Here is a 23,271-nt window from a genome sequence, read left to right on the forward strand (position 1 = left end):
TTTTAAAAGGAAAAAAATGTTTTAGAGATCTTAAGCAACCAAAGGTTTTGGTACTTTCTCCCATATTCATTTCAAAGTACAAGCCAATCTAAACTAAAATAAGTGAAAAAGAAGCCCAGAAAGGTTCTGATTTTCCCTGTGATTTCTGTTGTTCTTTTTACATCAAATATTAAATCATTTTCAAAAAAAAATAAAAATTGCTCTTATCTAAATCACCACTGATGTACATGTCAATGATAAAATTCACCAGGAAGATGTAACAATTCTGCAATTCTAAGTTTGTATTCAACTTGTAAAAATGCTCCCTCTATAACTATTAGAAAAAAGAGCTCCCCCCCAACAAAATAAAAAAAAATGAAGGGAGGAACAATAAGGACAGAGAAGATCAATAAATAACTTGGCTTACTATCTATATAACATTGAATCAAATAACCACAGAATATACTTTATTTTCTAGTACATATGGGATTATATTAAAATTATTAACTAAAACAGAACTAGAAGACACAGTTGTTTGAAAATATACTCCCGTACTTAAGTCAAAGAAGAATTCCACTATGTTAGTGAAATGCTAACATCAATTCAAGATAATAGTTAAAGGGCACCTGGGTGGCTCAGTGGGTTAAGCATCCATCTCTTGATTTTGGCTTAGGTCATGATTTCAGGGATGTGAGATTGAACCTCGGGTCTGGTTCTGCACTCAGCCCAGAGTCTGCTTGTCCCTCTCTGTCGCTCTGCCTTCCTCACCCCCCACAAGCCCTCTCTAAATAAATAAGTAAAATATTTTTAAAAATAAATAAATGAAAATTTAAAAAATAAAATAAATTAATATTACAAAATATTTTAACCAAATAAATATATCCAAATTTGTGAGATACAACTAAAGTCATGCACAGAAAAAGATGCATACAAATAAATGCGGGTGCCTGGGTGGCTCAGTTAGTTCATCTGCCTTCGGCTCAGGTCATGATCTCAGGGTCCTGGGATCTAGTCCCACCCAGCATCAGGCTCCCTGCTCAGCAGGGACTCTGACTCTCCCTCTCTCTTTCCGATCCCCCCATTCATATTCTCTCTCAAATAAATAATTAAAATCTTTATTTTTAAAAAAAAGATGCATATAAATGCATATATTAGAAAAAAAGAAAGGCTGAAAAATCAACTGTCTAAACATTCAATAGGCCATTTAGAGAGGGGCGGCAGCAAATCAAACCCCAAAAAACTAGAAAGGAAATAACAAACAGCAAATACAAAATAGAAAACAAATACATAGTAAATGGGATCAACAACATCAAAAGACAGTTCTCTGAAATCTACTAGTCTTAAAAAAAAAAAAACTATTAAAAATAACAAATCTCTGGCAAGAGCGACCAAAGAGAGAGGAGGTACAAATTACCAATATCAGAAATGAAAAAGGGGACATCATTATCAAGTCCAGAGACAGCAGAGTTGCACAGTGGAAGTGTGCTGGGCCCATCAAGTCGAGAGACATGTGTTAAAACAGGGAGAGAGATCATAAATAATTTTATGCCAATTTTAAGCTTTAAATGGAATGTATATTTTTTTAAAAACATATATCATACCATATCTGAAATAACAAGATCTGATAGTCCTGTATCTATTAAAGAAATGGATCTTTAACTTAAAACCTTCCCACAAAGAAAACTCTAGGGTCTAGATGGCTTTATAAGTAAATCCCACTAAATAACCTATAATATCAATCTTACACAAACTCTTCTAGAGACTCAGTTAAAGAGAAAACACTTCCCAACGCATTTTATGAGGCCAACCTAACCTTGATACCAAAACCTTACAAGGATATTAAAAGAAAAAAGTTCCAGGCCTATTTCAATCATGAAAATAAATGCAAAATTCCAAAGCAAAATATTACAGTAGAAAGACATAAATTATGAATGATATATTATACAAACACAAAAATATTAGTTATTTATAAAAAAAAATGTATCACAACTAACCTGAATTTATTTTTAGATTATAAAGCTGTTTTAATGTTTGGAAAATTAATCAATGCAATACCCAGTATTACCAAAATAAAGAAGAAAAATCATATAATCAACTCAATATACACACAAAAACTATTTGAAAAACATCAACATCCACTCATGATAAAAACTCTACACACTGGGGCGTCTGGATGGCTCAGCCATTAAGCATCTGCCTTTGGCTCAGGTCCATCCCAGGGTCCTGGGATCGAGCCCTCCCCCACCTCTGCCACTGTCAGGCTCCCTGCTCACCAGGGAGTCTGCTTCTCCCTCTCCCTTTGCTGCTCCCCCCAGCTTGTGAGCTCTCTCTCGCTTGCTCACTCCCTAACAAATAAATAAAATCTTTGAAAAAACAAAAAGACTATTCTTTTTCCAATGAATGGTCTTGGCACCCATGCCAAAAATCAACTGACCATAACTATAAGGGTTTACTACAAATTCTCAATTCTATTTCGCTGGTCTATATATCTACTCTTATGCCAGTATCACATCATCTTGACTTATAGTTAAGTTTTAAAATCAGGAAAAGTAAGGATGCCTGGGTGGCTCAGTCAGTTAAGCGTCTGCCTTTCAGCTCAGGTCACGATCCCGGGGGGTCCTGGCATAGAGTCCCACATCTGGCTCCTTGCTCAACAGGAATCCTGCTTCTCCCTCTGCCTGCCAAACCCCCTGCTTGTACTCTGTCTCTCTGTATCTCTTCTCTCTCTCTGACAATAAAATCTTTAAAAAAGTAAAATAAAATCAGGAAAAGTGAGTCTTTGAACTTTGCTCTTCTTTTCCAAGACTTCTGACTATTCTGCCCGCTTTGGATTTACATGCAAAATTTAGAATTCGTTTACCAATTTCTGCAAAAAAGCCTTTTGGAATATTGACAGGGACTCTGTTGAATCTGTAGATCCTAAGTCAAAGTTTTGATTTAAAGCCTCCAAGACCTCTGCATTTCATATAGAGTAAAAGCTCAAATTCTTAAAATGGCCTAATTAAGATACTAAACAGTATGGTTCCCTAAGAACTCTTTCAAATCATTTCTTGGTACTCTCCCTCCTGCTCTTTCTTAAATTCACCCAGTATTCTCCTGTTTTACTGCCCTTATACTTAATTCATAGCCTGAAATGCACTCCCCCAGATACCTACCTGACTCACTCCTTACAAGATTTAACTTATGGCACCTTTGAAGCAAGGCTTCCCCTAACCATACTATGCAAAACTGCACACACGAATGTTCTCTCCATTTCTCTCTCATTATTTTTTCCCTCCAAATCAATTACCACTCTGTAATTTCAATGTTTATGTTGGTTAATGCTTGTATATACCCTGACTCTAGGAAGTAAACTCTTTGAAACCAAAGGCTTTTGGCAATTCTGTTCACTCCTGCACTGCCATCACTAAACTAAATAATAAGTACCAAAACTATATACCAATACCAAAACAATGTCTAGCACATAGTAAGCACTCAATAAATTCCTGCTAGATAAATAAAGGATTAAGGTAAGCAAAAAGAAATAAGAACAGGAAAGCAATAGGTATAGAATTCTAGAAAGAAATTGTAATACTCAATAAAAATTTAAAAGTTTAACCCCATTAACAAAATGAAGTTAAAAGAGGAATGCATGGGTGATGTCATCAGTAAAGCTTTGGCTCAGGTCATGATACCAGGGTCCTGGGATGGAGTCCCATATCGGCCTCCTTGTTCAGCAGGGAACCTGCTTCTTCTGCCTGCCACTTCCCCCGCTTGTGCTCTCTCCTCCCACCCCCCAAATAAATAAATAAATAAATCCTTGTTTTAAAAAGTGAAGTTAAAAGAATATTACTGAGGTGCCTGGGTGACTCAGTTAAACATCTAACTCTTGATCTCAGCTCAGGTCTTGATGTCAGGGTCCTGAGTTCAAGCTCCACATTAGGCTCCATGCCCATCCTCTCTCTTTCTTTTTTTTTTTTTTAAAGAGAAAGAATATTACTGTTACGTCAGATATGACTGTTATGTTGCTTAACAGATAAAAAAATAATCTTTAAATAATAATAGCCATTGTTGGCAAGGCTATAGTGAAATAGGAATTCTAATACACTGTAATGAGAATAAACTAGTAGAACCTTTCTAGAAAACAAACTGGCACTGTGTATCAAGAAATCTCAAATTAGAGTTGACCTTTGAACAATGTTGGGGGAGGTGGTAAGAACACCAACCAGGTAATCAAAAATCCACTGATAACTTTTGACTTAACTACTAACAGCCTATTATTGACTGGAAGCCTTACTGAGAATATAAACACAAGTCAATTAACACAAATTTTGTAAATGTATTATATGTATTATATATTATATGTATTGTTTTGTTACAATAAAGTAAGCTAGAGAAAAGAAAATGTTATTAAGGAAAATATAAAGAGGAGAAAATATATTTACAGTACTATACTGTAAGAAATCTGCATGCCAGTGGATCCGGGCAGTTTAAACCCGTGTTGTTCAAGGGTCAACTTACATTCTTTGATCAAACAATTCCACTTTCAGAAATTCATGATAGAAAAGAATCAGATTTACATATTTAAATAGATATTTATACAGAAATATTAAAATACAGTAATTTTTTTACAAAGAAAAACTAAAAAACAATAAAGTAATGAGAAAGAAATGACAAAATAATTTCTGGTGATAGCAATTATCGTTTATTAAATACTTAACATACATCAGCTAGAATGTTATGGCCATTATTTTACTTAACTTTTAAAATGGTAAGTAATATTATGCCTATTTTGCAAATAAGAAAAATAAGAACTAGAAAAGATAAGTATCAAGCTTAAGGCTCTCAAGGAACAAAACAGGGATTGAACCCAGATTTATTAGATTCCACTAAGCACAATATCCCTTTAAGATTCCTAAAATGGAATTTTATACAGTCATTAAAGACTATATTTTGGTTAATATTTGAGAGGGGTTTTTTTTAAGACAAGGTTAGAAAATAAAGCAAGACACAAAACTAAATATAATTTATACAGACACCCAAATGGAACTAGTTTAGATTACAATATTAGACTAGAAATCTCTTGTTTATGGGATTATAAGTTACTTTATATTTAGCATACTACTCTTTTTAAATACTACTTTTGCATTTTCCAAATAATCTATACTATATACATACTTTAATAAACAGGAGGGAAAAAACAACCACTATTAATAAAGCTGAATCTTAGATTTCCTCTATACTTCCTCCACCTGGCAAGCCATACATCCCTTCTACCTCTTTTTCCATCATGTCCATTTATACAGAAAAAGATCTAAACATGTAGGCAGCTTAAGTGTCCAACTAATATTTAGTATAGTGAAGCACCTCTATGAAAACATACACTACCACCAAGTACCAGTTTTACTTTCTGTACCCAGATTATTTCAATTCCATTTATCCCCCTGAGTGATCTTCAACTCTTTTATCAACTGATCCAAGGCATCTTTCTTCTTCCATAAAGAGAGCCTTATTAATATGCTAGTTTAAACAAGGTTATGTAGCTTCTTCACATACATACCTGACCTACAGAGTGCATTCTAAAAGGATATGGGAAATAAGGATGGGTAAGTAAGGTTTGATATATTATGGAGAAATGTGAAACTGGCTCAAATGAAAAACCTAAAAACAAGTAATATAAATTTTTATTAATAATGAGGCCATGAAAATTTAAATTTCATATTCTATTCATTTTCTAAGCTCTTCTACCTCTATAATTCAATTTTAACCTGATAGAGAACCAACCAATATGTATTTGCTCACTGATTACCATCAGAATATTCCAGCAGGTGGCCTTAACAACTCAAGTTTTGTTTGTTTGTTTGTTTGTTTGTTGTTGTTTTTTAAGAGATAAAGATACATGTTCTTTTAAATATTAAAAAAAAAAGTCTGGGTTAACATGAAATTTATAAACGTAGTAGAGTGAACACAAACTCTAACACTGGTATGGCAATAGTCAGTACTGCCATTAAAGTGAATATACCAATAAATACCACTTCAAAAAAAAAACCTTCCTATCGAAAGCTACATCATCAACACAATACTAAAACACTAAAGAAATTCCCCATGTCATTTACAAATAAATCTGCTATATTTATACAAAGGCCACTAATTTTAGAAAACTTAACTTTATAGAACAATATCAGAAAATAAATTTCTGTAACAAGAAAGATATTCTATTTAATATATGCAATATCAACCATCTAGAAAGAAGAGGCCTAAGAAAATTGATACAAACAATCAAATTTATTAATAATACTTTAGCTCCTTAAAGCCATCAAAAAAGAAAGAAAAACAAAAACATCACTCTATAAGGAATATATATGGAAGTCACAGAACCCAAAACATTCTATCATCCCAAACAAGATGAAGAAACATCTCTTTCAGAAATAAATGCTACCCGGGCGCCTGGGTGGCTCAGTGGTTAAGCCGCTGCCTTCGGCTCAGGTCATGATCTCAGGGTCCTGGGATCGAGTCCCACATCGGGCTCTCTGCTCAGCAGGGAGCCTGCTTCCTCCTCTCTCTCTGCCTGCCTCTCTGCCTACTTGTGATTTCTCTCTGTCAAATAAATAAATAAAATCTTTAAAAAAAAAAAAAAAAAAAAAAAAAAAAAAAAAAAGAAATAAATGCTACCCAAACCAAACAATCCACCTTTACTGGGGATTAAGTTACCTACAAAATGATTTTAAGTGTACCACTATGATAAGGATAAAATAAATACTAAATCTCATGAAGGTACCAAAAGGTGTGTCACTAAAAAACAAACAAAACACCAGCATTTATACAAAATGTAATCAAATTAAGGTGACCAGTAATCTTAAAATGTATTTATCTGACATAAAAACTAATCATTGAAGACATCCTAAATATCAATGGATAAGAGTATGGCTAAATAAATAATGGTAAAAGTCACCCTTTAGAATACTAGACAACTATTAAACAGTTTAAGATAAAGAAACCAGACATATATAGAAACCAGAATGACCCCTGAAACATATTTTTAAGTGAAAAATCCAGTTGCTAAATAATATACAGCTTTTGGCCAAAAAAACCCAGGAAGATGTAATTCTCTAGAGTTCTTCAACACTTTCTATAATCCTCCATTACATACTGCCAGTATTAGTCTTGCTTGGTTATTTTAGGGCCTCACACTGTTGGTTTTACCAACATATTTTCATCTATGTGTGTAGATTTCCCCATTAGCCATGTTCCTTAGTAACACAGGTAATGATACATACTCCAGTCTGACAGTTAGCTGTAGTCCCACACATAAAATAGGTGCACAAATAATATTTGCAGATGGAGAATATATAAAATATGAAGAAGCATTTTAGAAGCAGAGACTCTAATACATTAAAGGGGAAATATTAAAGAGGAAAAGCAGAACTACAGTACAGTTTTTTATACAACCACAAGCTCTTTGAGAAGTTCTAGTAACAAAATCCATGATTACATTTTCTTTCTGAGAGATTTTTTTAAATCACTAAAACAGCTTGAGAACCTAAGTGCAAAAAATTCATACTCTATGACTTTAACAATACTTACCATCTGTCTGACATAGACGCTAAGAATGTGCTTACTAAGGCCACAGTTGATATCTGCAAACTCTATAGCTCTTCCTGTTATTCAACATGTCTTCTCACTACAAAAAAATAAAATATTAATATATTTTATATATACAATAAAGGCAAATCTACATCGATATATAATCCTAAATGAAACCGAAGTTCAAAATATGTAATACTTATAAGTACATATGATATTCCACAGAGAAAGACACAAAAGTAATTGCCAAACTGTGGAAAGAGCCAAGATGCCCTTCAACAGACAAATGGATAAAGAAGATTTGGTCCCTATATACAATGGAATATTATGCCTCCATCAGAAAGGATGAACACCCAACTTTTGTATCAACATGGACTGGAGAAGATTATGCTGAGTGAAATAAGTCAAGCAGAGAGAGTCAATTACTATATAGTTTCACTAACTTATGGAGCATAAGGAATAACTTGGAGGACATTAAGAAAAGGAAAGGAAAAGTGAAGTAGGGAAATCCACAGGGGAGACGAAGCATGAGAGACTGTGGACTCTGAGAAACAAACTAAGGGTTTTGGAGGAGAGAGGGGCGGGAGGTTGGGTGAGCCTGGTGGTGGGTATTAAGGAGGGCACGTATTGCGTGGAGCACTGGGTATGGTGCATAAACAATGAATCATGGAACACTGAAAAAATTAAATTAATTTTAAAAAATAAATAAATAAAAGTATACATCAGTCAAAAAAAAAAAAAAAAAAAAGGAAAGAAAGTAAGCCACAAAAGTTAAAAAACAGAAACAAAAACAAAGACAAAAAAGACCCAACCTCATTTGTCACCACTGGAGGCAACTGTAACCCTCCAGAAAAGGCTATATTAAAGGAACAAACTAAGCATTTATTCTCCAAGTAGAACATCATTTCAAGATAACAAAATAGCCCTAACTGATGAGGGAAACTTCTTCACAGAACATGACTATGCTAAAAGAATGTAAAAGGAACAAAAGAATCTTAATATTTGTAACGAGGAGCTGGAACAAGAATCAGCCATCACCAAAGAAGGTTAAAATTATTAGTTGAAACAGGTTCATAGATTTACCCAGTGCCGAAGTGCCATTCACAGATGACTTACAGATGCAAAAAGAAAAAGATAACCTTCAATAAGATGATCTGGTTGTCACCACCTCAGCGTGGTGATGAAACACAGCATCAGAATGATGGACAAGTAGGGGCACCTGGATGGCTCAGTGGGTTAAAGCTTCTGCCTTCAGCTCAGGTCATGATCCCAGGATCCTGGGATCAAGCCCAGTGTCGGGCTCTCTGCTCCGGAGGGAGCCTGCTTCCTCCCCTCTCTCTCTCTGCCTGCCTCTCTGCCTACTTGTGATTTCTCTCTCTCTGTCAAATAAATAAAATCTTTAAAAAAAAAAAAATGATGGACAAGTAAACATTATGTGCTCTTAACATGAAGCAATATGAATATAAAGCATTGCTAAAGTACTCGTCTAAAAACCTTTAACCTGAATCTGAAACACTGAGTCTGTTTCTCCCTCCCATTCTCCCTTTGTCTCTCCCCTTGGCTTGTGCTCTCTCTTGCTCACTCTCTCTCTCTCAAATAAATAAAATCTTTTAAAAAAATAATAACTTTCACTTGCCACCATTAATATCCTTTTAAATGGTGCAGAAAATATCTGTACATACACAGATATGTAAAGTAAATATGGCAAAATTATTAAAAACTATTCGATCTAGAAGGTGGGTATACACAAGTTCAATGTACTATTCTACTTTCCTATATGCTTAAGCATTTTCCATTTATAAAAGTCTTTAAATGTACCATGCTTCAAGTAAACTACTCTGTCTATAAAGAAAAAAATTATTTTTAATCCAAATACCAACACTTAATTTGAAACTTCTAATTCAAATATGCCAAGTTTTCATAAAGCAGAGTAAAGGTTATATCTGGTTATCTATCCATGCGTGTTCTGAGAAGAAAAATTCAACTACTCCATAAGTAATGAGAAGGAAGAAAATGAAAGAAAAAAAAATTTTTTTAAAGATTTAATTTATTTAGACCAGGGTGAGGGGCAGAGGGAGAAGCAGACTTCCCACTGAGAAGGACCTCCACTCCTCACCCCCCACAACCCGGGACTCTGGGATCATGACCTGAGCCAAAGGCAGACACTTAACATACTGAACCACCCAAGTGCCCCTGAAAGAAGAAATCTTAAATGATAAAACTGAAGAGGGGCTCCTGGCTGGCTCAGTCAGTGGACCATATGACTCTTGATCTCAGGTTGTGAATACAGAGCCCAGAAATAAATCCTCACATATACAATCAAGTAATCTTTATTTATTTGAGAGAGAGAGAGACAGAGAGAGAGCGAGCGAGCACGAGTGGGGAAAGGGGCAAAAGGGGAGGGAGAGGAAGACAGAAAGAATCCCAAGCAAACTCCTCACTGAACATGGTGCCTGATGTGGTCTCATGTCCCTGAGATCATGAGCTAAGCCGAAACCAAGAGTCAGTCCCTTAACCAAAGGCACCACCTAGGGACCCCTACCTTCAAGTAATCTTTGACAAGGATGTGAAGGCTACACAATGGGGAGAGGATAGTCTTTTCAACAAATGGTGCCTAGAAAACCAGATATCCACATGCAAAAGAATGAACCTGGAACCTTACCGGACACCATATACAAAAATTAACTCAAGGGGCGCCTGGGTGGCTCAGTGGGTTAAGCCGCTGCCTTCGGCTCAGGTCATGATCTCAGGGTCCTGGGATCGAGCCCCGCATCGGGCTCTCTGCTCAGCAGGCAGCCTGCTTCCCTCTCTCTCTCTCTCTCTCTCTCTCTGCCTGCCTCTCCATCTACTTGTGATTTCTCTCTGTAAAATAAATAAATAAAATCTTTAAAAAAAAAAATTAACTCAAAATGGGTTAAAGACCTAAACATAAGAACCGAAGCCATAAAACTTGGAAGAAAACAGGGGAGAAGGCTTCATAACACTGGACTGGCATGACTTCTTGGATATGGCACCAAAGCACAGGAAACAAAAGCAAGAACAAACAGGACTACATCTAACTTAAAAAAAAAACCTTCTGCACAGCAAAGGAAAACAATCAACAGAGCAAAAAGCCAATCTACAGAATAAGAGAAATATCTGCAAACCAATCTCTGATAAGATGTTAATATCCAAAATACATACATCTTACAAGTCAAAAAACAAAACAAAACAAAACCTCAATTTTCAAAATGGGCAAAGGACTCCAATAGTTATTTCTCTACAAGTGATATACAAATGATCTACAAGTATATGAAAAGATGTTCAACATCACTAATCATCAGGAAATGGTAATCAAAACCATAATGAGGTGTCACTTAACAACTTTTAGGATGGCCACTATCAAAAAAGGTGGGGGGGGGGGGAAGCTGGGACAAGCGTCGGTAAGAATGGGAAGAAACTGAAACTCCTGTGTACTGCTGGTGGGAATGGAAAATGTGCAGCTGCTGAGTAATATAAAGAATTGCTGATGACTATGTCGCATACCCGAAACTAATTTCACACTGAATATTAACTATATGGGAATATAAATTTTAAAAATAAAATAAATAAAATGTGCAGCTGCTACAGAAAACAATATGGAGGTTCCTCCAAAGTCAAAAATATATTATGATCCACCAATCCCACTTTTTGGGTATATACCAAAAAAAAAGAAAACAAGACCCCAAAGAAATATTTGCACAATCATGTTCAATGCAGCATTATTCACAACAGCCAAGAAGTAGAAGCAACCAAAAATGTCTATGCAACATAAATGTTCTTTAACAGAAAAATGGATAAAGAATAATTGGTGTACACACGAACACACAATATGCAATATTATGCAGCCTCAAAAAAGGCAGGCAATCCTGTCAAATGCTACAACACGGATAAGCCTTGAAGACATTATGCTAAGTGAAATAATCCTGTCATAAAAATACAAATACTATACAATTCCACTTATACGAAGTATCTAAAGTAGTCAAACTTTAGAAACAGCAAGTAGCATGATGGTTGCCAGGGGCTGGAGAAGAGGGAGAAAAGGAGAATTCTTTGGGACTAGAGTTTCAGGTCTACAAGATGAAAAAGTTCTAGAGATCTACTGTATTAACAATGCACATATGCACACCAACAAGACAGAAGAAAGAGAAATTAAGGAGATGATCCCATTTACAACAGCACACGAAACCATAAGATATGGAATAAATCTAACCAAAGAGGCAAAGAATTTGTACTCAGAAAACTATAGAATATTCATGAAAGAAATTAAGGAAGACAAAAAGAAATGGAAAAATGTTCCATGCTCATTGATTGGAAGAACAAATATTGTGAAAATGTCCCTGCTACCTAGAGCAAACTACACATTTAATGCGATCCCTATCAAAATACCACCATCAACTTTTTTCAAAGAAATGGAACAAATAATCCTAAAATTTGTATGGAACAAGAAGAGACCCGGAATAGACAGAGGAATGCTGAAAAAGAAAACCAAAGTTGGTGGCATCGTAATTCCAGACTTCAAGCTCTATTACAAAGCTGTAATCATCAAGACAGTATGGTACCAGCAAAAAAACAGACACATGGGTCCATGCAACAGAATAGAGAGCCCAGAAATGGACCCTCAATTCTATGGCTTACTAATCTTCGACAAAGCAAGAAAGAATGTCCAACAGAGAAAAGACAGTCTGTCTTCAACAAATGGTATTGGAAAAATTGGACGGCTACATGCAGAAGAATGAAACCGGACATTTCCTTACAACACACATAAAAATAGACTCAAAATGGATGAAAGACCTCAATGTGAGACAGGAATCCATCAAAAACCTTGAGGAAAACACAGGAAGCAAAGTCTTCAGCCTCAGCCACCGCAACTTCTTCCTAGAAACATCACCAAAGGCATGGGAAGCAAGGGCAAAAATGAACTATTGGGACCTCATCAAGATCAAAAGCTTTTGCACAGCAAAGGACATAGTCAACAAAACCAAAAAACAGAATGGGAGAAGATATTTGCAACTGACATATCAGATAAAGGGCTAGTGTCTAAAATCTATAAAGAATTTATCAAACTCAACACTCAAAGAACAAATAATCCAATCAAGAAATGGACAGAAGACATGAATAAACATTTCTGCAAAGACGACATCCAAATGGCCAAGCAGACACATGAAAACAAACACATCGCACAGCATTAGGGAAATACAAATCAAAACTTCAATGAGATACCACCTCAAACCAGTCAGAATGGCTAAAATGAACAAGTCGGGAAACAACAGATGTTGGTGAGGATGCAGAGAAGTGGGAACCCTACTACACTGTCGGTGAGAATGCAAGCTGGTGCATCCATTTTGGAAAACAGTATGGAGGTTCCTCAAAAAATTGAAAATTGAGATACCCTACAAACCAGCAACTGCACTACTGGATATTTATCCCAAAGATAAAAATGTAGAGCTCCAAAGGGGCAAATGCACCCTAATGTTTATAGCAGCAGCATCCACAATAGCCAAACTATGGAACGAGCCCAGATGTCCATCAGCAAATGAATGGATAAAAAGATGTAAAATATATATATATATAATGAAATAGTATGCAGCCATCAAAAAATGAAATCTTGGGATGCCTGGGTGGCTCAGTCAGGTAAGTCGCTGCCTTCCGCTCAAGTCATGATCCCAGGGTCCTGGGATCGAGTCCCACATCAGGCTCCTTGCTCAGCAGGGAGCCTGCTTCTCTCTCCGCCTCTGCCTGCTTGTGTGCTCTCTCTCTCTCTCTCTCTGACAAATAAATAAAATCTTAAAAAAAAAAAATGAAATCTTGCCATTTGCAACAATGTGGATGGAACTAGAGGGTATTATGCTAAGTGAAATAAGTGAATCAGAGAAAGACAATTATCATATAATATCACTGATATGTGGAATTTGAGGATCATGGGGGAAGAGAGAAAAAAAATGAAATGGGATGAAACCAGAGAGGGAGACAAACTATAAGAGACTCTTAATATCAGGAAACAAACTGAGGGCTGCTGGAGTGGAGGGGGCTGGACAGGGTGGGGTGGCTGGGTGATGGACACTGGAGAGGGTATATGCTATGGTCTGCGCTGTGAATTATGTAAGACTGATGAATCACAGACCTGTACCCCTGAAATAAGTATGTGTAAGTTAATTTAAAAAAAAGAAAAGAAAAGAAGCAAGGTGATTAAAAGAAGGTATTTCTTTTAATATTGCTTCTTGCCAGTAAGATTGCTAAAGCTGTTTAATAATACATAATAAAAACAAATACATTCACACAAAAAAAATGCACATACAGTTAACACTACTGTGCTTACTGTACATCTAAAGATGATTAAGATAGTTAATTTTATGGTATATGTTTACCAACTTTTTAAATAAAATTATAAAGGGTTTAAGTACAAAGGGAAAAAAAAAAGAGAAGGTGATTTTAGCAGGGAAAGAAAATGTTCACTGAAGAGTTGGAGTCAGAACAGAGAAGAAAATCACAAATAGAAATCCTGAGAAGTGAACTACATTGGTTACAACTACATAATGAGTTATCAGCTTTGAGTCCCAGGATAGAATAGACCTCCTGGATCTTTATAGCTCCAAAAACTATATGCAAAATACTCTACAATCTACGAGGATTGTACATACGCTATATCCATATCCTACGCAACCACTTCTTTCCCCAAAACTCCTTCTCCTCCCCTACTCCACCAGGGGTCTGTTTTCTGTTAACAGACCCCTGACACATAAACAAGCACATTACATGATCTAAACTCAACAAAGCATAGCACCTTAGCACCTCAGCTCTTCAGCTGCAGGCATCGGTCAAGGTATGGACATGTGACCAAATCTACCCAAAACCTCATAAATAAGGCTCTAAATAGAGCTGTGCTGGGAGGAACCAGGTCCTACCACATGAAGTATAGCCACAATAGGAGAAATGGCACCAGTATACACAGATTTTAGGTATAGGAAGGACCGACCTACAGGCAAGTTCCTAACTTAGCCCATATGGCCACTTCTAGCCATACCATTTCTGTTGTGTGGTTAACCAGTAACTTCTCCTTTGAAATAGGCTATTTCTAACTGTATCTCTGTTCCTTGCAATCTAAAAAGTCCTAACAGAGAAACTGAATATATGGAAATTTTACGTAAAGATGTATTTCACTGACACTATAAAAGAGCCTACCTAGTATCCCTTTCCTAAGCGAGAGAACTTTCATCTGGGGCATCTGGGTGACTCAGATGGTTAAGCATCCTCCTTCAGCTCAGGTCAGGATTCCAGGATCTTAGAAAGGAGCCACGCATCAGGCTCTCTGCTCAGCAGGGAATCTACTTCTCCCTCTGCACACACACTCTCTCCCCCCACCTCTTCCTCTCTTGCAAAAATAAAATCTTCCAAAAAAGGGGGGGGGGGGACTTTCATCTATTATATATAGTGTCTTCTTCCCTTCTCTACTAGGTAAACCCCAAAATAACTACTTAATTCCCTCCATGCAAATCACCTCATTTTTTAAGATAGCCAATACACCTCTTTCTTTCACTAACCCTAACCACTACAGGGTGAGATGACAGATAAGCAAAGTAGAACAATGTGATAATACAGGTTGGCTAGGGAAACAAACAGAAGAAATAGGACAAACCTGAAAAACCAGGCCTTGAGATATCAAAAAAAGCTTCCCCACAGAGGTATGATCCTGACTGAGACCCAAAAGACAAGCATAAGACAACAAAAACCAAAGGGAAAGGAAGCGGGGAACCAGAGAAGGCAATGCAGAGGGAAGCTCCTGTATTCAGGCTTAGATTGAACAAACCAGGCATCCTAAGGAAGAAATGCTGTAACCGAATATGATCCGCACACTGAAGGCAAAGGGAAGAGGTGAGAGAGGATGAAGACGAAGAGGTGAACAGAAATTAGATCATGAGGATCCTGAAAGCCAAATTAAGAAGCTGACTTTATCCTAAAGATGATGAAAAGCCACAATAAAGGTTTATTAGCAGGGAAGTAAAATATGCAACTGTGTCAGATGATTGTGGCTACAATGAGGGGGCGGGGGAGAAAGGCAACACTAGAAGCAGGGATACAACCTTAGGAGAGGACTGCAGCAATCCTAGTGAGAGATGATGCTAACCTTGAGCAGGATGGTAGTCTTGGGGAGAGGGAAAAGGCAGGCACAGAGTCAAGAAATACTAAGAAGTATCCAACAGGGCTCAGTGATCAATCAGAATGTGAAAGCAAAAAGAGAGGACAACAGATAGCCCATGTTTCTGCCAAGTTATTATTATCAATCTCTAGCATTTACTGAATTTTTAACACACGTGCATTATCTCATTTAATCTTCCGCTAGAAAGAAGACTGAGAAGAAACAGTCTGTTCTGTATTTTTGGTTTGAGGATAAGAGACGGAAAGTTGTTAATGACTACAGTTTGAGATAGGCTTAGTCCCGATGATAGCATACAAATGGACATGTCATGAAGACAGATGATACATGAGTCCACTTATCAGGAAAAGAGCTTTGGGTTGGAGACAGAGAATTATCAGAATATAGATGGTAACAGAGAAAAATATTTTCAAAAGTAAAATATCTCCTCTATTCATGCCAGTATTTATTTAATACTTACATACCTAAAGTAATTAGGTTGGGACCAGTGTTAGCAGGAAAAAAAAAAAAGGAAGATTCAGTGAGGCTCAATTACTAAAGGGAGGGAGGAAGAAGCTTAGCATAGCATTAAGTGTATATTAGAAATATATCAAAGGTTCAAAGGTTAGGGGGAGGAGGGCAGAGAAAACAATAAAACACTCTAGGCAGAAGAAATAAAATTCAAACACAGAATTTTTTTTAAAAAGATGCCCTGCTTTGGGGTGCCTGAATGGCTCAATTGGTTAGGCAACTGACTTGATATCAGCACAGGACTCAATCTCAGGATTATGAGTTCAAGCCATAGGTTGGGCTCCACTTTCAAATAAATAAATAAATAAATAAAAAGATGCCCTGTTTTGGGGTGCCTGAATGGCTCAATTGGTTAGGCAACTGACTTGATATCAGCACAGGTCTCAATCTCAGGATTATGAGTTCAAGCCATACGTTGGGCTCCACTTTCAAATAAATAAATAAATAAATAAATAGAAACCTTGCTTCAGAACAACAAAAAAGTATCATTGTCAGTTCTCACAATAATTCTTAAATTTAATGAATAGAAAATGTACAAAAATGTTTTTCGTCAAAAAAGTAACATGGGGAAATTCCCTCTACCAAATACTATTGCATATCATGAAGGCGTGCCTGGGTGCCTCAGGGGGTTAAGCAACCAACACTTGATCTCAGCTCAGGTCTTAATCTGAGGGTTGTGAGTTCAAGCCCCACACTGAGCTCCACACTGGGCATGGAGCCCACTAAAAAACAAACCAAGCATGCTATGACAGTAACAATAAAATTAAATGGTACAATCACAAAAGTCCAATAAAAGACTGAAGAACTATTATAAAAAATGCAAGAATCCAGAAAAAGTCCTAACTATATCTCAAAATTTACATGTAATAAGATAGGCTTTCCAAAACACGAAGATTCAAGTTTTTAACAGTGATAAATGATTTAATAATAATCTGTAAAACAATTAAGGTGGTATTACCTTAGAATTATGAATTTATGCTTCGAATTTATTCTAAATTCTGATTATAAAGTTAATTTTAGGAATATTAGGAAAAAACTGATGATCACAGCTGCAGAACAATGAAATGTTTTAATTTAGAAATGTGAAACAATGGGACGCCTGGGTGGCTCAGTTGGTTAAGCCGCTGCCTTTGGCTCAGATCATGATCCCAGGGTCTTGGGATCGAGTCCTGCACTGGGCTCCTTGCTTGGCAGGGAGCCTGCTTCTCTTGCTGCCTCTGCCTGCCTCTCTGCCTGCTTGTGTGTTCTTTCTCTCTCTCTTTGGCAAATAAATAAAATGTTAAAAAAAAAAATGTGAAACAATGAGAAAGGAAAAGAATGATGGATTCATGTATGAACATTTTAAACTTCTGACAAATAAAAATAATCAAAAAATAAAACCCCAAGCTAGAGAAAAATATTTCAAGAAAAAGAAGACACTAATAACCATATATTTGGACCATTCTCAACATTTTAAGAGAAACTGATGTAATATATGATCAAAGGATTCAAACAATCCATGTTTAGAAAAATGTGTCCACTATCAGTCTAGTGGGGTTTATTGAGACTGGTATACCCAGAACCAGTGCTCAGTCAAGGGCAACATGTGGGTTCTTCCTGCTACTAATTCCACTAATAGTCATAAAAACCTAGCTCGCATGGCTAGTTTCCTCCTCCGTGGAAATTAACAAAATGATTTTTTTTTAAATTTTCAAAGTTATGTGAGTTTGGATAGCACAAATTAATTAACCTGAACCTAGATGTATTACTAAAATAATTTCTGGAGAACAAGGCTGAGATTCTTCCAACAGTCTGCCCACCTACACATATTTTAAAACTTCAGTTCAGGGGGTAGGAAGGTACTTAAAAGAAACTTCAATAAACCAAAATTCAGAGTAATGTTAAAATCTGTATATGATTTTATATAAGCAAACTGAACTGTAATGTAGAGGGAAAAAATGTTTATGTGACAAACCAATATAACTTATTTCACCAATTTTAAGACATTTTTACATTTTATGTGGTAAGGACAACCCTAAAATCAATGGCATATCACAGTTACTTGGGAGTTTTTTTGGTTTGGGGGGGTTTTTGTAAACGTACATAAAATAATCCATCTTATAACTGATGCAAGGAATGGTAGATATTTGGAAATGTCACGATTTACTTGATATCAAAGCTTTTGTTTCAGAGGGCCACAAAAAGAATATGATAAGAGTAAGGTTTGGGGTCAGAAAGATCCAGAACTGATAGAATCCTGGCTCTGCCAAATACCAATTGGCTGATGTTGGGACAACTTTCTTCGCATTTCTCATATTGTCTGTTTCCCCATCTGTGAAATTGTACCAGTAATAATGAAAATCTCATAGAACTGTGAAAATTAAATACAGTAGTCTATGTACAGTGCTTAAAACAGTGCCTGGCATACACGCACATATACGCATGTATACATTTATATACATATGCACAAATACAAACAGGTATTATTGGTAGCCACTTTTATTACTGTAAGGATGAGGGTGATTAGGCCGATAATGACTTTTGGCTTACTCATTGCCTAGCATGGTAAATATTTTTCCAATCATTCAATCTCTTCTTTAATTCCTAAAGCTACTTCTACAGGCATTTAATAGGGATCTATTAAGATTCAATATTTGGCCTGACCTACTCTTCACAAGACTTACAACATGAGTTTGCATATAAAAAGCTGAAGAAAGGAAGGCAAAGAGATAGCTGTTCCCTAAAACTCAGAGTGACTACTAAATGGTTACTGTTTTGCGTATCAAAAGGCACCCACAATCACGGATAATGGTGAAGCCAAACAAGGAGATTTTAAAAGAAGGAAAATCCTCAGTTAAAAAAACATGCACCTACGCTGATATTTATTTAGCCTCTACTGTGTACAAGATATTATACCTACTTCAATAAAGAAAAAAATACTCTTCCGTAATAACTTAAGCCCACTTTTTCTATTCGGTCCAACACCTGGTCCTCTTTACTCTTCCCTTCAAAGCTATGAAAATCAACAGGTACACAGACTGACATTTCATCAGTACTGTATGCTAGGTTTCTGCACTGGGATTTTGCACTGGTTTTGTTGTTGGTCCCCCCCCCCCCCACGTTAATATAGTAGTCTTTTTTCATGAAGTAAATTGTAGGCTCCTCGTACAAAAGCAGCCATTTCTTCCCTATTCTTCCCACCATCTCCACCACTGCAGCCCCCCTGTCCGGACACAACCACTTAAATGATAAAGGCTCTATCTAGCATAGGACTTAGAAATTGTTGACTCAATTTCTGACCTTTAAAAACGTACATGTTAGAAAACTGAACCACGCCGGGCATCCAAACACATGACGTTTACATTTCTTAAAGCATGTAAGGATTCTTTCATTGAAAATTGAAGGATGGTTAAAAGGAGTTACAAAAGAGAGCTCGGTGTTTGAGAGAAAAAGCCATAGAAATAATAAAAACGTAACGAAAACCTGATGCTAGGATAAAAGGTAATTTTTTTTTTTTAAGTGAGAAAAGAGAGGCATCTGCAAATCAGTCATTGTTTTCCCAGAGGCGAGGTTGATCACCAGGATTTTCTTCTCTGCGCTCAGCCAATCCCTACCTTTTCTGAGTTAACCAGTCTCCAGGCAAGCAGCGCTTCGTGATTGGCTTAAAGATGTTGTGTAGAAAAACCAGCCAATCCTGCCCGCAAGTCGGGACTGTGCTATGGAGACATTACAACCACTGCATGGCGAGAATGTGTACAAACCTGTCCCTGCCACAAATAGCAGATAGCTAGTTCCAAAGGCTGTTGCGGAAAGGAACATTCTTTAAAGCGACACCAAGCGAGATCTAGCATCTACACGTTATTACTCTAGCTCTCTTGGGGGGGGGGGGGGGCTGTTTACTGTTTTAATCAAACGAGCTTAAGGAATAAACTGTGCCCCCGGTCGGATGACTCACTCTATGGAAGACGAATTTGCACAGGGACAGCTCGGAGAGGGTCCGGATGACAGAAGGGTTCAGGCAAGGTCCCACAGAGGATCAAAGTTGCGGTGGGGGAGGGGGGTGCGGACGAGGATCAAAGAGGCACAAATACCAGGGACCTGGGGTGTCTCCCCACGGTGTCCAAAATCGGAACGTGCGGAGTGCGAGGTTGTGTTTGGATACGAAGTGAGTAAATAAACGGCTTTGCTAGGACTACGGGAGGGTGGCCCGAAGTTCCGAGAAGGCTCCGCCTGGGAAACGCCGAAGGTGCTCGGAGAAGCACGAGGTCAAGTCCCGGCGGGAACCCACACGGAGGCAACCCCGGGGGGTCGAGAGGGGTGTGTCTGGGGCCTGGAGGCCCGCCCGGGACTGGGAGGCCGGGGAAGCGGCCGCGGCGCCCGCCTTCGCCCGGCCTCGGCGGCACGCCAGGACCCGCCTCTCCCCGACGCCTCACTTCCCTTCCGTCCAGGCGGCCAGGCCCGCGGGCCCCGCGCCGGCCCCCACGTTCGGGGATTTGGGCTTCGGTCGCAGCGCTGCCCGCCGCTGCCTCAGGCCCTTCGCTTCGGCTTGGGGCCCCGGAATCCCTTCCCTCCCGGACCCTCCGCCGCGCCTACCACCCGCCGCCTTTACCTGCTCCGAAAGCGGGTGGAGGGCGTCGAGGCCGGGGCCGCGTCGTCTAGTGTGCGACGCGGCGCCGCGGGTCCGCAGCCCTTTCCCGCCGCCGCCACTGCGCTCTCCGGCGCGGCGCTGGGCTGGCGAGCAGCGGCGGCCGCGGGGCGGGGGGGGGTGCTGCGGGGTGGGGGGGGACGCGCGGCGAGTGCCGGGCGGGGAGACACTGCCGCTCTCTGTTCGGCCCGGGAAGAGCAGCCTCGCAGCAGCCAGCCGCGAGAGGGCGGGTGGGCGGCCGAGTGGGGAGGGGTCTCGGGAAGTAGGGAATGGCTGCCACGTCGTTCAGGTGGCTCGCTGCCCTCCGCCTCCCCCCACACACCCTACGGCTCGCCGCCGCGACCTCTGGTTCGTCCCCGAGTCCGCCGTGGCGCATCGGCCCGCCCCGCGGGGCCGGCTCCGGAGACCGGGCCGGCGGGCGCGCTCTCTCCTGCTCCCTCAGGAGAGCGAGTCCGGGCCTGGCCGATTCTGCCCTCGGACCCCTGCCTTCACCAACACCACCACCAAAAAGCTCCCCCGACATCCTGTGTTTCCCCCTTTCCCGGTGGAGCGGCCACAGGGAGGAGCAAACCAAGTGTCGAGTTTTCGGGGAAGACGGGCGCTGTTTTGAGCTCGTGAACGTTATCGATCAGGGGCCCCAAATTTTTGCCGAAGTAAACGGCGCGGGAGACCACGGCTGTTTCTAGCCTTCGGCACGCTCCCAACCCGAAAACCAAGGCAGAAACCCGAGGTCGTACTCGGCGCTGGTCGAGGCGGGGGAGGAAATGACAGCCGGGACGGGCCCGCCAGCGCGCGGGTCCCGGCGGCAAGTTGAGAGGGACAGCGGGGCCAGCCCGACCGCCTCAGCATTGCCTCACTGGGCTGTTGACTCGGGGCTCCGGGCCGCGGCGGCGGCGGCGGCGGGCGCGCGAACCCGCCGTTGCGCGCGCGGCGCTGCCCGCGTCGGTTTCCGGGCCGCGCCGGCCGCCTCGGCGCGGGGAAACAAAGGGGTAGACGGCGGCTGCGGCCGGGACGGAGGCTGCCGGCTCCCAGCCCGCGCTGCCCACTTGGGTCCGAACGCGCTGGCGGAAGCACTGAAACGTGTGCTTGTTTGCGGCGCTGGACTGCAGGCACTGACCTTGCCCTCCAGTTAGAGCTTCAGTTTCCAGATGCCAAGAAAAAACGAGGTTTTCTTCCCTTTTGCGATCACTGTACCATGAGCCTGTCGCCTACGCCTGCTCCGTTTCTTCCCCTAAACTCTGCTTTCTTTGGTTTGTTTCTTCTGGGATGGGACGTGAAGTCAGTGTTTTCAGGTGCATGAATTTTTCACGCTTCCTTTCTGCAGGGGATGGTGGTTTTGCTGATCCTTTTTTTTTTCTCGTTCTGTTCGACTCCCTTTGCGATTGCTTTTTATTCCACTTTCATTGTTTTTCACAGAGAAACAAAACAGCTTCCTGACGAAGTACTCCTCTGCGTCGAAGAGGCAGACTGTCCATGTTGTAGTAATTGCTTTAAAGTGAGTGGAAAATTGGGAAAAGTTCAAGTGAATTTTTATCTTCATCTGGATCTCATTGGAATACCTACTCACACTCAATGGAAACATTCTAGTGGGTTGTTTTTTTTTTTTTTTTTTTTTTAAGAATCAGAAATATTTAAGCAGAGACCTCGGGATGGTAGATTTTCTAATGAAACCAATACACAATTTTACTTTTGTATGATTTTTTTTCTATTATTAGAGATCCTTGAGTCCCAATTAAGAAACTACAATACAAAATCTTTACTAATGCTTTTATTAAATTTCAAAACAGCAAAAATTTTAATAAAGAACCCAGAATCTCAAGATATAAATAGCTATTGCTGAGAACCTAACATTAACTCTGCCTCTGAACAGCCATTAAAAGAGGCTAATAACAGTGATATATGCCACTTTAGAAATGAAAGAACCCTAGTAATTATGAACTTCAAACAAATCTAGCAAATTAGTATCAATTTTGTTCGTATGAAGTATGTTCACCACGGTAATAACACATTTTAAATTCTTGATTTTCCTTTGAACACTGTTAAAGATTCATCACTTCTTGCCTGAACAATAAGAAAGAAAGTGTTCTTAACATTGGAAAATATATTTGAAGCCAAGACATCATCCAGCTTGAATTTTTTTAAAAATGAGTGCTTCCTACACCAATAAGAGAAAAACATCGATATTACAAAATTCTGAAAATCAGACTCAAACGAAGAACAAAGCAATCTTTACTCAATATTCACAATGCCAGCCTTTCTTTGTGAATATTTATAAAAATGTTCTCCTTCCTTATTGGTTTAAATTCTAAGCCAATAGCAGAAGTACAACACATCTTTGAAAGGATGAGACATTAGCACTGGCTTAAAACATTGGATAAATAGATTGTTTTTCATGCTCATTCTCATTTAAGATCATGTATCT

General features: G+C 39.1%; 2 protein-coding genes across 8 annotated transcripts in view; one reads left to right on the forward strand and one right to left on the reverse strand.

The window, feature by feature from the left end:
• Positions 1 to 22,076, reverse strand: part of N4BP2 (NEDD4 binding protein 2) — an 83,676-nt gene extending 61,600 nt beyond the window's left edge. For 2 of the 6 annotated variants that reach the window (XM_082728858.1, XM_082728857.1), the window contains exons 1-2: positions 20,814 to 20,967; positions 7,543 to 7,639 (exon numbers count right to left, since the gene is read on the reverse strand). The gene's annotated coding sequence lies outside the window, so the exon portion shown is untranslated. Of the gene's footprint in view, positions 1 to 7,542; positions 7,640 to 20,813; positions 20,969 to 21,966 lie in introns of those variants that run through there. The other 4 variants (XM_082728861.1, XM_082728860.1, XR_014311210.1 and 1 more) reach the window with 3 other exon arrangements.
• On the forward strand, positions 21,614 to 22,535 carry LOC309863732 (uncharacterized protein; the record flags this gene model as incomplete). 2 transcript variants are annotated; one of them, XM_082728904.1, is made up of 2 exons in its annotated part: positions 21,614 to 22,015; positions 22,266 to 22,535. In XM_082728904.1, one exon carries the CDS (start codon positions 21,614 to 21,616, stop codon positions 21,980 to 21,982), a length of 369 nt encoding a protein of 122 aa, XP_082585030.1. In that variant the 3' UTR covers positions 21,983 to 22,015; positions 22,266 to 22,535. The 2 variants fall into 2 exon arrangements, 1 of the variants encoding a protein (XP_082585030.1); XR_014311217.1 differs by lacking the exon at positions 21,614 to 22,015 and adding an exon at positions 22,059 to 22,141.
• Between the last annotated feature and the right edge of the window lie 736 nt (positions 22,536 to 23,271).

Source organism: Mustela nivalis (genome assembly GCF_964662115.1).
Source record: "Mustela nivalis genome assembly, chromosome: 4".
In the NCBI taxonomy this organism is placed as follows: Eukaryota; Metazoa; Chordata; class Mammalia; order Carnivora; family Mustelidae; genus Mustela; species Mustela nivalis.